We start from the raw sequence: 15,003 nt of genomic DNA on the forward strand, positions 1-15,003 counted from the left end.
TGTTACTCATTTAGCAAGTTACTAATGGAACTTGTTCTCATAACGGTATCTGAAAAATTATTTGAAGATTATGTAAGCCTTTGGAAACAAACTGTTGTATTTTCTTATGATCATAGCACTTAATACCGGTGATTTTATGTGTCTGAGCGTAAGTTTATTTTGATGATACCAACTTTGATCAGTTGAAGTTGAATCAATAATGCTCACCTTAACTGTGCTCTGTACTACGCAGCATACTATGAGAACCGAGGGCGCCAAGAGTAGAAGTATGGGAGATGGGCGTTCAAATAATTATGATAAAATAATTAAGCAATTGCAGTTTAAATAATTATAAAATAATAAAACGATAAAAATCCAACTTCACAAAGCGGCATTTGATCTTGGTGAGTTTTCGGATAGTTACGAAGAGAGGCAAGAATATTACTACATAATATTCAAGGACTCCAAAGAATCCTCCATCCTCCGGTTGGCCACCATAAAGTGCTGCCAACTACGGGCAGGCCCCACGTATGAAAGTGAGAGCGGCAACTTCGGCTCTAATTAAGAAAACAGTAAAACTCCGCCTCAATGCAACGCAATGAGAAGGAAGAAGGGAAGGAGAGTCAGGCTTTCTACCCAACCCGTCCCAGGGTCCTTTAAGCGCCTTATCCCTTCCTCCCAAGGAGGACAGTTCAGTCTGGCTCTCTGGCTCTCTGGCCCTGGCGGGAGAACGCAGGGAACCGCAGACGGTGCCCCTCGAGCCCGGTCCCCGCGGACCTGCCATCGGGCCCCGCGCTCCCAGCCCCCGCCCGGCCCGCGTGGCCCGGCTTCTGCCCCGGCGGCCCCCGGCGCGGCGGGGGTCCGCCTCCCCGCGCAGGCCAGCCTAGGTGTCCCGGCGGCTCCCGGGCGCCCCCTGGCCCGGCTCCGGCGCCCGAGGTTTCCGGTGAGCTGCAGTCGCCGGTTATGACGACTCCCTCCTCCGGAGCAGCCGCCGCCGCCGCCGCTTTCTCCGCAGCCCCGGTTCGCCCGGCTCCAGGTGGGACTCGCCCCGGGGTCCGCGGAGCCTTCACCCGCGCCCCTCTGTACCGCGGCAGGCTGAGCGGGTCTCGGGGCCGGGCGCGCGGTGGGCGCTTCTGCCCGCTCCCGGCGCGGCTTCCCGGAGGGCTGGCGCCTTTCCATGGGTCCGCCTACGCCTTCCCATCGCCCGCGGGCCGAAGAGGCGGACGTGGGGAAGCTGATCCTGACTCTCCCGACCCCGAGCGCTCTGCCTCTTCATGGCGACTGCAGCGGCGCACGGGACCCCGGGGGCCCTCTGGGCGCGGGGAAGAACGCCGGCTCCCCGGCCGGCGCCCCCTTGACCGGGTTTCCCAGGCCAGGGCGGAGCCGCTCTCCAGGCCCCTCCCAGGCGCGCCAGGGACCGGGGGTGGGGAGTGCGGTGTTGGGTGTTGGGCGGCCCCCGGGGATCTCTGCGCCCCAAATCCCAGCGCAGCATCGAGGCCGCGGAAGAGCGCTCGCCGCTGACCCGGCCGCCCTGGTTTCACTGACGTTCTAGCAGACAGCTGGTGGACCTCACCTGGGCATCTCAGACAGACAGGCCCTTTCTAACCTCCTGCCGTGGAAAACTTCTAGCACTTGTCGGGGCGAGCAGTTTTAGGAGTCCTTGTGGGTGTCAAATGCGTTTAACTTTTCACCTGTCCACCGCCTTCTTTAAACTTTCGCAAGCTCTGTCACAGAACATCATCCCCTCTCACCCGTAGTGTTCCCTATCAGCCTCGGGCTTTCATGTCTCATCATCTTTCAGGCTTTTCCCTTTCCCCTTCTTAGGCCGGTGGAAACAGCTGTTTTGTGCTGAAGGAAAAAGTAGCTCAGCTGCTAAAGCTTCTATCTGCTGGGGAAGTGCGCCCTCCCATCCCTCAGAGGCTCTCGCAAGAGGACTCAACACCAGAAGGGCTCTGCCAGGCCCCGAGGTTGTGCTTTCAAGCAGTAGCAGCCACTCCTAGTTTATGCAAGCGGCTGCATGCTCTCTGCAAAAGCCAGGTTTCTGATCTGAGTCTTTAGATTTTTGCCTTGACCTAAGCGTTACTCCTTCATGGATCAGTGGATTTAGTTATGGCTAGAGCTCAGTCCAGGACAATGGATTTGGATAACCAAAGGTCAAGACTTGGTCATAGCAGTGACCTATTTCCTGAAGGGATGAGCAAAGGATTGGCCATTCTGCCTGTTGAGTCTGAAAGCTCAGGTTGTAGTAGAGCCTAGGGAGCAGTTTGATTCGGTGAGTCGGATTACTTTGGTGAGAACCAGGCAGATTGTTTTCTCCTAGGAATGTTTTATCTGCTGAGTGTCCTGTTGGCCTGTGCCAGTTGGTGCCTGTAGAAAGTGGGTCATCTCCTTCCTGCTCACTGTTAGAATCTGTTCTGTTAAGTTGCTGTCTTGAGGGTTATGACCTGCAACCTTGCTTTCAGCAGTATGTATTTGTTAAGGCAAGGAAAGGGCACCTGAGCCAGGCCTTCTGCTTAAGGCGTGTCTCACTAAATGCCAGTCCCTCTGCTTACAGGTATATCTTGTTAAATTCCCTTCTCTCTTAATATTTCCTTTAATTCAAAATATCAGCTGGATGTGAAAGTCTATTTTAACATCCTTTTAAGGTAATATGTTTCATTTCTGACAGATTTTAGATATCAGAAACATCACAACAGCTTCTTGGTGGTTCTCAGGATTAAAGAGGTAAATATTTTCATTATAATTAGAGTCACTGTTGCTATTAATATGTATTTTTAAATTTTGTGAAATTGCTATCAAGTCACGGTTGGATAAAAGTCCCAACTAACAATATTAATTCAGGTGACCTTTATAACAAATAACAATATACTCCTTTTAGGGTTACCTAAAAGAGGCGCTGTATTTCCCACTCCAGAGGGGAAAGGGATTTCTTCTTGGTGTCCCAACTGTTTAGTTATGATTACTTGGCTTTGGGACTTGAGGCCCGATTGAACATAGCAGTCTCTTACTAAAGGCTCCATCTTCATCGCCCATAGTCAGTGAAGACTGATTTTGAACGCTGGGTTTTCCAGTGTTTTCCAGTGACAGCAGACCCTGCTGGGGAGCTGCTCGTGTGTACCAGGGCTCTATCATCTGGTGGGAAGACCACTTTAAAAAAAATAGAGCAAGGGGCCTCCCTGGTGGCGCAGTGGTTGAGAGTCCGCCTGCCGATGCAGGGGATACGGGTTCGTGCCCCGGTCTGGGAGGATCCCATATGCCGCGGAGCGGCTGGGCCCGTGAGCCATGGCCGCTGGGCCTGCGCGTCCGGAGCCTGTGCTCCGCAACGGGAGAGGCCACAACAGTGAGAGGCCCGCATACCACAAAAAGAAAAAAAAAAAAAAAAAAAAAAAAAAAATAGAGCAGGGCTTCCCTGGTGGCGCCGTGGTTGAGAGTCCGCCGGCCGATGCAGGGGACACGAGTTCGTGCCCCGGTCCGGGCAGATCCCACATGCCGCAGAGCGGCTGGGCCCGTGAGCCATGGCCGCTGGGCCTGCGTGTCTGGAGCCCGTGCTCCGCAATGGGAGAGGCCACAACAGTGAGAGGCCCGCGTACCGCAAAAAAAAAAAAAAAAAAAAAAAAAAAATAGAGCAAATAAACCACTAAAGTGAACCCAAAATGGCACAATTATTATCTGTGAAATATAAGTGAAATCTGGTCTAAGAGATTTAATCCTTCTAGGGTGAGTTAGAAAGGCAGTAAGGTCCGTGACCATCATCTCTTTTCACACCACTAAGGCGGGGCAGGGCGAGTTTAAGGGCACAGCCCTGAGGCAGACTAGGAAAACTCACTCCTGGAGTTTTCTTAGTTTTAGTCTTAGTTGTTAATAACGTAGATGTTATTATTTTTTTAAATATTTATTTATTTATTTATTTGGCTGTGCTGGGTCTTAGTTGCGACATGTGAGATCTAGTTCCGTGATCAGGGATCAAACCTGGGCCCCCTGCATTGGCAGCACAGAGTCTTAGCCACTGGACCACCAGGGAAGTCCCCATAGACGCTATTATACCCCCTAGAATGTAAGCTCCGCGAGGGCTTAGGAGTTTAGTTTTCAACTGTACGTTCCTTGCTGCATCCTGGTACTTAGAAAAGTAGCATATTCTCACATACTGCAGTGATTGTTAGTTTTTATTCAGCAGGTACACACTTGCTCGGAACCATTGTACTTCCTTTCTTCTCTCTTCCTGGCATGTTTTCACTGCTCCTCATCTGGCAGGTCTCAGCTCAAACGTTACTTAGCAACCCCACCCCATCCCATGTAGCTTTAAACATTTATTTAATAAACACTTAATGTAGCATTTAACGTGCCAGGCACATCTAGACACGTTACCAATATTTAACTCACAACAGCCCTATGGGGAAGGGTTATTCTGATTTCCATTTTACAGATGGAAAAGCTGAGACACAGAAAGATTAAATAACTTGCTCCAGGTCAAACAGCTTAGGCTGCAGCCACACTCCAACCTCAGTGGACTAGCTTCAAAGTCTATATGCTTAACCAGCCTACTGTGTTGTGTATCACGTTACCTTACTTACTCAGACAGGGTCCTATCAAGGTCCTCCTCCCATCTTTGTAAATAAAGTTTTATTAGAACACAGCCCCCCCTTTCCTCTAGCGTAGCTATGGCTGCTTTCCTGATAAAGACCCTGTTGAGGAGTTGTCTCAAACACTGCCTGGCCTGCAAAGCCAAAAATATTTACTACCTGGCCCTTTCCAGAAAAAGTTTGCCAGCCCTCGGTTTATTTGATTCACAGCCTTTGTCATCATCTGAACTTATTTATTTGATTGTTTATGACTACTGCACTAGCTTGTAAGCTCCGTGAGAGCAGGGGTCCTTCCTGCTTTGTTCACCTCTGTATACCTAGCTCCCAACACAGTGCCTGGCAACAAGTGCACAATCAATATTTGTAGAGTAAAGGAACATTATTCAGTGAAATAGCGAAGTTCACTGTTATTGTGCTTAGCCCTTGACCCCTTTGGCTTTGAAAGGGTATGTCTTAATGAGGATGTTGTCAACTTGACCTTTAGGTTTGGAGGTTGCTATGTTCATGCTGCTTGTCTTTGGAGCATTGCTTCATGAAGTTCCCCTGAGTGGCCAAGACGAGGCTCCTCCCCAGGCTGATGGCATTCTGGGCGCCCCTCTGTTCAACTATGCCAGCCTCCGCCTGCCAGAAGAGCATATTCCCTTCTTTTTGCACAATAATAGGCATATTGCCATGGTCTGTAAGAAAGACTCGCATTGTCCTTATAAGGTAAATACTATTCTCTCCTTGTGTATTTTTAAAAGGAAGCAATTTAGGCTGGTTCACTTGTTCCTCATTGTAACTTGAACCTGAAAGTAGACTTTAGTCTCTTGGTTGCAACTGTGGGTCAATCAGTGTTTGTATTTCATCTAATACTTCTTAGTGACTCAACTTTGCTAAGAATTATGTCCCACTCACAAAGGTGAGATTTTAAATCTAAATCACTAGTAAAATAAATAGGCAGCCTATACTATGTGTATACTCTGTAAATGAAGTGAATTAGATTTGATGCAGCAAAGACTATCTAGTTAAAAGTAACTGGAGGATTTCACACCTCTCCTTAATCTGCACTTCAGAGGATCTCTCAGCACTTCATTTTGGTAATAACACCTCCACCTCTGTCTCCAAATAATTAAGACTATTACTGCGGCCTTCCTTCTGTTTTAGAGTTGTTGGAAAGGTTTCAGATTGGAGCCCATTCAGACATCTCACGAGGCCTCAGAGATCAAAGCAGGGCATTGTGAGCCATTTCCTTTCCCATGGTGCTGGCACAGGAAGCATGCGGAGAGGCAGGGCTGGGAGTCAGATCAGGACTGCTCCCGGGGCCTCGCAGAACAGCATCCTAAGATCCCTGGCCGGCAGCAGCCGCTGTATCCCCCGAGGGCTGCAGAGGTGTGACATCTTCCCGGATCTCTGCTGATCCCTTCGGTTTAGTTGTGATTCTTCTGGTGATAGAAATTCCAATTTTTGTGACTCTCTAGGGACTGATTTTAGGATCAGTTTCCTCACTGATTTTATTAAGCTACTTCAAGAAACTCCAATTCAGGGGAGGAGGTTAGGGGATGGATGGAGTGGGAGGTTGGGGTCAGCAGATGTAAGCTTTTATATATAGAGTGGATACATAAGGTCCTACTGTAGAGCACAGAGAACTATATTCAGTATCCTGTGGTAAATCATCATGGAAAAGAATAAATAAAAAAAAGGATGTGGGTATACATATATATATATGTATAATTGAATCACTTTGCTGTATGGCAGTAATTAACAACATTGTAAATCAACTATATTTCAATAAAAAATTAACTAATTAATTAAGTTATAAAAACGGCAATTCAAATGATCTGTGGTAGTCTAGCTAAAACCCAGATTTTTGGTGGGAGGACAGACCTGGTGGGGGAGGGGTTGGTGATTAAGGATAATTGTTGTTAAGAAACTTGAGACTGCTTTTTTTAGAATTTACTTATTTCTATTACATGAATAAGTATTATAAAACATGAAGGTTAAAGTTCTATAAAGATTTGTTTTCCTCATGGAAAAAAATCTGAGTCCTCTCTAAATGTCAGAAGAAGGTAGACAAGTCTAAACATATACCTCTTATGTTCCAGAAACACTTAGAAAATTTAAAGTACTGCTGGGGTTATGAGAAATCCTGCAGACCAGAGTTCAGGTTTAGTTACCCTGTTTGCACCTACGTGGATATGGGATGGTAAGTTTCTGGATGGAATACCTCTTCCCCTGTACTTTGTCTCCTTTCTCCGCAGTGTACGCTGAGGCTCCAATCCCCAGCTAGACTCTTTTGGTATTAGATAGTAATTCCTTTAGATATTAATTTGCTTACACAGTCATGAGTTCAACTGTCTCCCACTGGGACAGGAATATCTCTCATTTCCTCTGCCAGAGAGAGAAAACAGTATGGATCACAGAAAATATTTTCCCCCAGCATATGCTAAGAAGATAAATGGATGGTTTCCCTTGGTTCTGGAGAAGAGAGTTAAGTATAATCAGTATTTCCAACACACGCAGGGTTCACGGGGTAAAGAAAATACAGTAATTAACAGTTCACTGTCTTCAGTTCCAGATGATCTTAACTTCATACCTTTCCATTTTGTATTTTTATTATATGGGAGTAAGTCTATAAATAACTTATTTTGGTTACTTCATGTAGTGAGGGATAGATTTTTAAATTACGATAGTTTACTTAAAAAAAATGACTGACTTCTAGCAATTTAACACTTAGAAATTTTAAGGTCCAGAAAAAGTAAAAAGATGAATATCACAGAATTTTTTGTTTTCTAACAGGACGGACACTCTTGAATCAGCCCAGGAAATATTCTGGAAGCAAGCTGACTTTGGGTATTCTGGAGAGCGGCTGGAGGAACTCCATGTGCTCTGCCAGCCAAAGGGAATGGTGGGTGTTTAACCCCTTCATAAACGAGTGTGTTTATTCAGAAACACCCGTAGTATTTATTTATTTATTCATTTATTTATTGAAGTATAGTTGATGTACAATATTATATAAGTTACAGATATACAATATAGTGATTCACATTCACACTTTTAAAAGTTATATTCCATTTTTAGTGATTATAAAATATTGGCTATATTCCCTGTGTTATACAAGATATCCTTATAGCTTATTTTATACGTAATAATTTGTATCTCTTAATCCCCTACACTCATAGTGGTTAGATCATAATATAAAAACAAGATAGATGGCACTGTGAAAGGAATCCCTCCCTCTCTGGTCCAGTGGCATCGGTAATACCTGCCTTGCCTATCTGCTACACTGTTTGTGAGAATCAAGCCAGCAAACATACAGAAAAGCGTTTTGCAAGCTGCAAAGTGCTAACAAACACAGAATGGTGAGGGTGTATCACGTGTCCCAAACTACTTGCAAGGGCATTTATAAAGATGTAATTTATCAACCTATCTTCTTTAGTATATGTTGGGGGGAATAATTCTAAACCCAGAAATATTTTAATTGCCTCAAACTATGACAATCTGATATATGTTTGAAAGGAGGACATGGCTTCCAACTGCTTTCAAAAACTGAATAGATGCTGTATAGCGCTTTTGGAGGGTGTCACGTGAAAGAACTTCAAGCGATTCTAGCAAGGTGGCTGAACCGGAAGATGGAGGCAAGACGTTAACCTGCACTGCTGAGGGGTGTCTTTAACAGACGACGTTTTACACTTTGTCTGGAGTTTAGCTGTTCATGTGGAAAGGGCAGGGAAGGGCCCCCGTCTCCACCTCGCACACCTCTTCCAAGGCGGTTTGCAGAATGCTTTCCTCACCAAGATCTGCCTTGTTAGGTTTTATGCTAGCAGGGTATGACCCCTTACCAACTCCAGATTCCAAAACACCATTCAGGGGCTTCCCTGGTGGCACAGTGGTTAAGAATCCGTCTGCCAATGCAGGGGACACGGGTTCAAACCCTGGTCTGGGAAGATCCCACATGCCATGGAGCAACTAAGCCCGTGCACCACAACTACTGAGCCTGCACTCTAGAGCCCGTGAGCCACAACTACTGAGCCCACGTGCCACAACTACTGAAGTCCGTGCACCTAGAGCCCGTACTCCGCAATGGAAGAGGCCACCGCAATGAGAAACCTGCGCACCGCAACGAAGAGTAGCCCCCGCTCGCCTCAACGAGAGAAAGCCTGCACAGCAACGAAGACCCAATGCAGCCAAAAATAAAAATAAATAAATTTGTAAAAAAACCCCAAAACCAACAAAAACTCCTTTACCTCAGTGAGTTAGAAAACATGGCTCTCACACTGCTGTGGAGACAGAGACTCTCACAGGTTTTTTAAAAAATTTATTTATTTATTATTTTTGGCTGTGTTGGGTCTTCGTTGCTGCACGTGAGCTTTCTTTAGTTGCAGTGAGCGGGCGCCACTCTTCGCTGCAGTGTGCAGGCTTCTCATTGCAGTGGCTTCTCTTGTTGCGGAGCACAGGCACCAGGCCCGGGGGCTTCAGCAGTTGTGGCACACGGGCCTAGTTGCTCCGCGGCACGTGGGATCCTCCCAGACCAGGGCTCGAACCCGTGTCGCCTGCATTGGCAGGCAGATTCTTAACCACTGAGCCACCAGGGAAGCCCTCTCACAGGTTTTAAGGTTTGCAGAAAGCACCTCTAGCTCAAATTGGCAAACTGCCCGTCCTGCCTTGCATTTTAATGACTCTGACGTGTGCATTCTTCCTTGTTTCCTTTGGCTGGTCTTTGGAAAATGCTTTTTCACATAGCTGTGGGCTTAGTGAGGGTTCTGAGTGCATTATTTTTTTTCCAGGAGGGTGAAATGAACCACAAATACAGCTGCTGACTCTCTAATGTTTGAAGGTGATAGAACATTTAAGGGTGCGTCGTAGTAACCTAAGAGTGCAAATTGGTAAAAGTATGCTTGGCCAATGTCTTCCAGGGAGAAGAATCCTTCAACAGAAGTGGTCGTCGGGAAGCACTTTTCATCACATCGTGTGGTTGGAACCTGAAGGCAACATGCTGTCAGCATGATATCGAGCAAGTCCGGTCTGTCCTGGAATTGTTAATAATTGCAGTTATTTTTTTCTTATTTCTCAACCTTATTTCAGAATGACTCAAGTCTGGTGTGTTCCCAGTACCTTCAGTACTGCAGAGCGACCAATCTCTACCTTGATTTAAGAAACATCAAGAGAAACCACGACAGGTACTTCAGTGGGAGATGTTAACATCTAAGGGAAATCCTGAAATATCTGCAGTTTCAGGATTTGCAAGTCTTGGATTTGCTTCCTAATATGGTGATGAGGTTGGGGAATGGGGGAGGGGATGGATGACCCGCATTGGTCATAATGAGTTGATCATTATGAAACTGGGTGATGGGTACATTAGATTGCTTATACCATTTTGCTACTTTTGTGTATGTTTGAAATATTCTATTATAAAGAGTTAACTTCTAATGAAAAACTGGTTTTGGAAGTTGGCAAACCACTTTAGTTGCAACCCACGTGTCTGAGTCATGAAAAAATTTTCCAAGCTTAACTTAATTTTTTGTTGTACACCAGATTTAAGGAAGATTTCTTCCAGAGCGGGGAAATTGGAGGACACTGTAAACTTGACATTCGTATGTTGATGTCTCAAGGCCAGCGCAAAAGCCCTCTGCAGTCTTGGTAAGATTTTTTTTTTTGGAAAATATGTTTCTGAAATATTTGTCTTTATTATTGGTACTTGCAGATTTTGGTAGGGACTCTCAAATGGAAAATGTTACTCTATTTGTACATAATTTGGCCTGAGCTTCTGGGGAGTGGTGGCTCCAGAGTGAATCATCAGTTGTATCTGAATTAAATATATATTGATAAAATATTCGGAAGTATGATATAGTACTTACTATTTGCTAATGAAAGAAAAAAGTTCAAAACTGAATTTTTTTAACTCATAATTTCTGCATGTGTTTTGGGGAACATTTTTTTTTTTTTTTTTTTTTTGCGGTACGCGGGCCTCTCACTGTTGTGGCCTCTCCCATTGCAGAGCACAGGCTCTGGATGCGCAGGCTCAGCGGCCATGGCTCACGGGCCCAGCCACTCCGTGGCATGTGGGATCTTCCCGGACCGGGGCACGAACCCGTGTCCCCTGCATCGGCAGGCGGACTCTCAACCACTGCGCCCCCCGGGGAAGCCCTGGGGAACATTTTAAAAATATATACATTTATTAAAGTACATACCAAACATATAGAGAAATGTACAGTTTGGATTATGAAAAAGTGAACCCACTTGAGTTACTCTTACCTGGGTCAAAAATAGACCATCATCCACCCAGGCTCCCTTCCAGACACAACCTCCACCCTCCTTTCCAAAGGTAAACACCACCCTGACTTTAAGCACCTTTGAGAAGCTTTTTGAACTTTATATAAAGATTGGAGAACACTTTGATTTAAAACATTTTGAATACTAAACTAGTTCTATCAAGAAATTTACCATCTTTAGATATTAAAGAATTAGGGTACTTTAAAAGCTTTTTATTTTAAGATAACTTGAGACTTGTAGACATTTAAAAATAGTTTAAAGATGGTACAAGAAGTTTAAAAAATAGTACAAGGAGTTTCCATTGTACCCTTACCCCAGCTTCCTTTAATGATAACATCTTACATAACCATAGCACAATGATCCAAGCCAGGAAATTGACATTGGTACAATATTATTAACTAAACACATTTGGATTTCATCAATGCTTACATGCATTCTTTATTTTTTAGGGGCATGTATAGCTCTATAAAATTTAAATCATATGCTTAGGTACATGTAACCACTATTACCATCATGCTACAGAACTGCTCTGTCATCCTAGAAATTGTCGTGCTCCCCTTTACAGTCACACAGGACACTCATATAATGTTCATTTTTTTCTTTTTATTGAGGTATTGTTGATGTACAATATTATATAAGTTTCAGGTATATAACATAGGGATTCACAGTTTTTAAAGGTTATACTCCATTCATAGGTACTATAAAATATTGGCTGTATTCCCTCTGTTGTACAATATATCCTTGTAGCTTATTTATTTTATACCTAATTGTTTGAACCTCTTAATCCCCTACCCCTGTCTTGCCCCTCCGCAATTCCCTCTCCCCATTGGTAACTGCTGCACCAATTTACATTCCCGGCAACGGTGTATGAGGGTTCCCTCTTCTCCACGTCCTTGCCAACATTTGTTATTTGTGTTTTTTTGATGATAGCTATTCTGACAGGTGTGGTTTTGATTTGCATTTCTGTAATGATTAGCGATGTTGAGCATCTTTTCATGTGCCTGTTGGCTCTCTGCATGTCTCCTTTGGAAAAATGTCTACTCAGTTCTTTTGCCCATCTTTTAATGGAGTTGTTTGTTTTTTTGGTGTTGAATTGTATGAGCTCTTTATATATTTTGGATATTAACCTCTTATCTGTCATATCATTTGCAAATATAGTCTCCCATTCTGTAGGTTGTCTTTTCATTTCGTCAACTGTTTCCTTTGCTTACAACTGCTTTTAAGTTTACTTAGGTCCTGGGACTTCTCTGGCAGTCCAGTGGTTAAGACTCCGTGCTTCCACTGCAGGGGACACGGGTTTGATTCCTGGTCAGGGAACTAAGTTCCCACATGCTGCACCACTTGGAGTGGCCAAAAATAAAAATAAAAAAAGTTTACTTAGGTCCTATTTGTTTATTTTTGCTTTTATTTCCTTTGCTTTAGGAAACAGATAAAAAATATTGCTATGATTTATGTCAAAGAGAGTTCATTTTTGAGGTCAAACATTCATGCTAAGTAAACCATTCAGGATAACAGTCTATCATTTTACTCTCTGCAAAGCAGGATCTTACTTAACAGACTTTTGCAGTAGGAGTTCCTGTTTCCTCGTGGGCATTTTGATTCCTAGCACACTTTGATATCTGAGATCCAAAATAAATGTTTGATATTTGCTTCCCACTACCTTTTGATATCATGATAGTTCCCTAGGGTGTATTTGTATTAGTTATTGCTGTATAATAAATTACTCAGACATTTAGCAGCTTAAAACGATAAACATTTATTATCTCACGAAGTTTCTGACAGCCAGGATTTGGAGGCAGCTTAGCTGGGTGGCTCTGGCCAGGGTCTCTGAGGATGCTACAGTCAAGCTGTTGACCAGGGCTGTGGCCCTCTCTAGGCTCAGCTGGGCCTGCAGAATCTGCTTCCTAAGCTCGCATGTCATCTTTGGGTTTTCTTGTCTGGCTGTTGGCCAGAGGTGTCATTTCTTTACCATATGTGCCTCTCCGTAGGGCTACTGACAGCATGGCAGCCAGCTTCCCCAAGAGCATGTTGTCTGAGAAAGAGAGAGAGAGAGCGAGAGGGAAAAAGAGAGAGAGAGAGAGAGAGCGAGAGAGAGCGAGCACAAGCATGTCCCAAGATGGAGGCCTTGATCTTTGTATATCCTAATCTAGGAAGTGACCACCATCACTTCTGCCATATTCTGCTCATTAGAAGTGAATCACCAGGGCTTCCCTGGTGGCGCAGTGGTTAAGAATCTGCCTGCCAATACAGGGGACATGGGTTCGAGCCCTGGTCTGGGAAAATGCCACATGCCGTGGAGCAACTAAGCCCATGCGCCACAACTACTGAGCCTGCGCTCTAGAGTTCGTGAGCCACAACTACTGAGCCCGCAAGCCACAACTACTGAAGCCCGCGCGCCTAGAGCCTGTGCTCTGCAACAAGAGAAGCCACCACAATGAGAAGCCTGTGCACCGCAACAGAGAGTAGCCCCCACTCGCCACAACTAGAGAAAGCCCGTGAGCAGCAACAAAGACCCAATGCAGCCAAAAAATAAATAAATTAAAAAAAAAGAAAAGAAGAAGTGAATCGCTAAGTCCAACTCACCCTCCATGGGAGGATATTCATCTCTACCTCCTGAAGGAAGAAGTATCACAGAATTTGTGGACCTATTTTTGAAGCCACTACAATAAATATTTCAGCATTATGTGTGTTTTAAAAGGCTCTATTTGATATTTGTCTTACCTCAGACATGGTCTCAAAGATGAAGAGTTACAGCGATCTTTAGGTTAACTTGTGATTGTCTTCTTTTGTATGGAAGAAAATTGTACCAAGTGGCTTCCAAAGTTGTTTTTCGAGAAACAGATGTTCCTTTCCTCTGGGAAGCATAGCTGTCTGCTGTTTTTTCTAGGCACTTGGTAATTCTAGGAATGCCATGTTTCTCAGAATCCAAGAAGGTTCTCTGGGTCAGTGTTACTTGTGAGCCTCGTCAGACTGCAAGAAACCTTTTTAAATCTTCCCACTTTACTGGTAGAGTTTTTTGGTCAACTCTATGTGTAAATTTTTTCTTTGTCAGCAAAGTTCCCAGTTGGTCTTGCACATTAGACTGAAATTTAAAATCGTTTTTGCTTTTTGTCTCAACATTAAAATCGATATCAAGTTGCATAAATGTTAGTAAGTTTGAGAAGTTCCACATGTCTTTATAAGAGTGTTTTCTAGAAATAAAATCTGCTTAATGAACAGATCCTAAGTTACAAGGTTTCAGTAGGATGTCCAGGAGGATCCCTTTGAAAGTATCTCTTGATTCTTTTTTTTTTTTTTTTGCTGTATGCGGGCCTCTCACTGTTGTGGCCTCTCCCGTTGCGGAGCACAGGCTCTGGACGCGCAGGCTCAGCGGCCATGGCTCACGGGCCCAGCCGCTCCGCGGCACGTGGGATCTTCCCGGACCGGGGCACGAACCCGTGTCCCCTGCATCGGCAGGCGGACTCTCAACAACTGTGCCACCAGGGAAGCCCCACATCTCTTGATTCTTAATTCCAGGTTTGCTGAGCTACAAAGCTATACTCAGCTCAACTTCAGACCAGTAGAAGATGCTAAGTGTGACATTGTTATTGAGAAACCAACCTACTTCATGAAATTAGATGCAGGTGAGAAGTTAATTTGTCTGTTATTTATTTATTGGTTAATGTGGTTTTGTTCCTTTTTTTGATACATGTATTCCTATAATTTGGGGGCAGGCAATGTGACATTAAACAATAGATTTGCTTTTTGCTTTCTTCTTGTGAAGAAGTGAACTAATTTGGACTTCCCACTGTTTTATATTTTCGGCATGCTAGAAGAAACTTTCACATTGATATCAAATGACTCAATCAAAATCAAAAGATGAGAGGAGAAAGACTGGGTACCCCTTTTGTAACTACATTTACCTCATGTGGTTTCTCTAATCGCTTGATTTAGCTGGTGGTTCAGTAGAACTCTTTAAAAATTAAAAGCCATGTATATAGTGCAGGTGGGAAAGGAAAGCCCATGACCTCTCTGGCAAACTTTCTGGTGTCATCTCCATGACTAAAGTTAACTTAAAATTCTTTTGCAAGTTAGCTCTGCCATATATTCTTGGAAAAAAAGTTAAAATTATGTTCCTACTTAAGGTTATAGCTTCTAATTCTCCACGTGCAAGCACAGCGTTTGCTTTGTGAACTCATTGCCCTGGAGGGGA

The 15,003-nt window shown here is 44.3% G+C and overlaps 1 protein-coding gene across 2 annotated transcripts in view; it reads left to right on the plus strand.

The window, feature by feature from the left end:
• The first annotated feature begins 852 nt into the window (after positions 1-852).
• The window catches only part of EOGT (EGF domain specific O-linked N-acetylglucosamine transferase), a 36,781-nt gene continuing 22,630 nt past the window's right edge, over positions 853-15,003 (plus strand). The window contains exons 1-7 of one of the 2 annotated variants that reach the window (XM_081245080.1): positions 853-1,015; positions 5,044-5,267; positions 6,644-6,744; positions 7,338-7,446; positions 9,624-9,718; positions 10,074-10,178; positions 14,328-14,434. In XM_081245080.1, coding sequence (XP_081101206.1) covers positions 943-1,015; positions 5,044-5,267; positions 6,644-6,744; positions 7,338-7,446; positions 9,624-9,718; positions 10,074-10,178; positions 14,328-14,434 — 814 coding nt within the window. In that variant the 5' untranslated portion in view covers positions 853-942. Of the gene's footprint in view, positions 1,016-2,662; positions 2,704-5,043; positions 5,268-6,643; positions 6,745-7,337; positions 7,447-9,623; positions 9,719-10,073; positions 10,179-14,327; positions 14,435-15,003 lie in introns of those variants that run through there. The other variant, XM_081245081.1, reaches the window with a different exon arrangement.

This window comes from Mesoplodon bidens, assembly GCF_964165515.1.
Source record: "Mesoplodon bidens genome assembly, chromosome: 10".
Lineage (NCBI taxonomy): Eukaryota > Metazoa > Chordata > Mammalia > Artiodactyla > Ziphiidae > Mesoplodon > Mesoplodon bidens.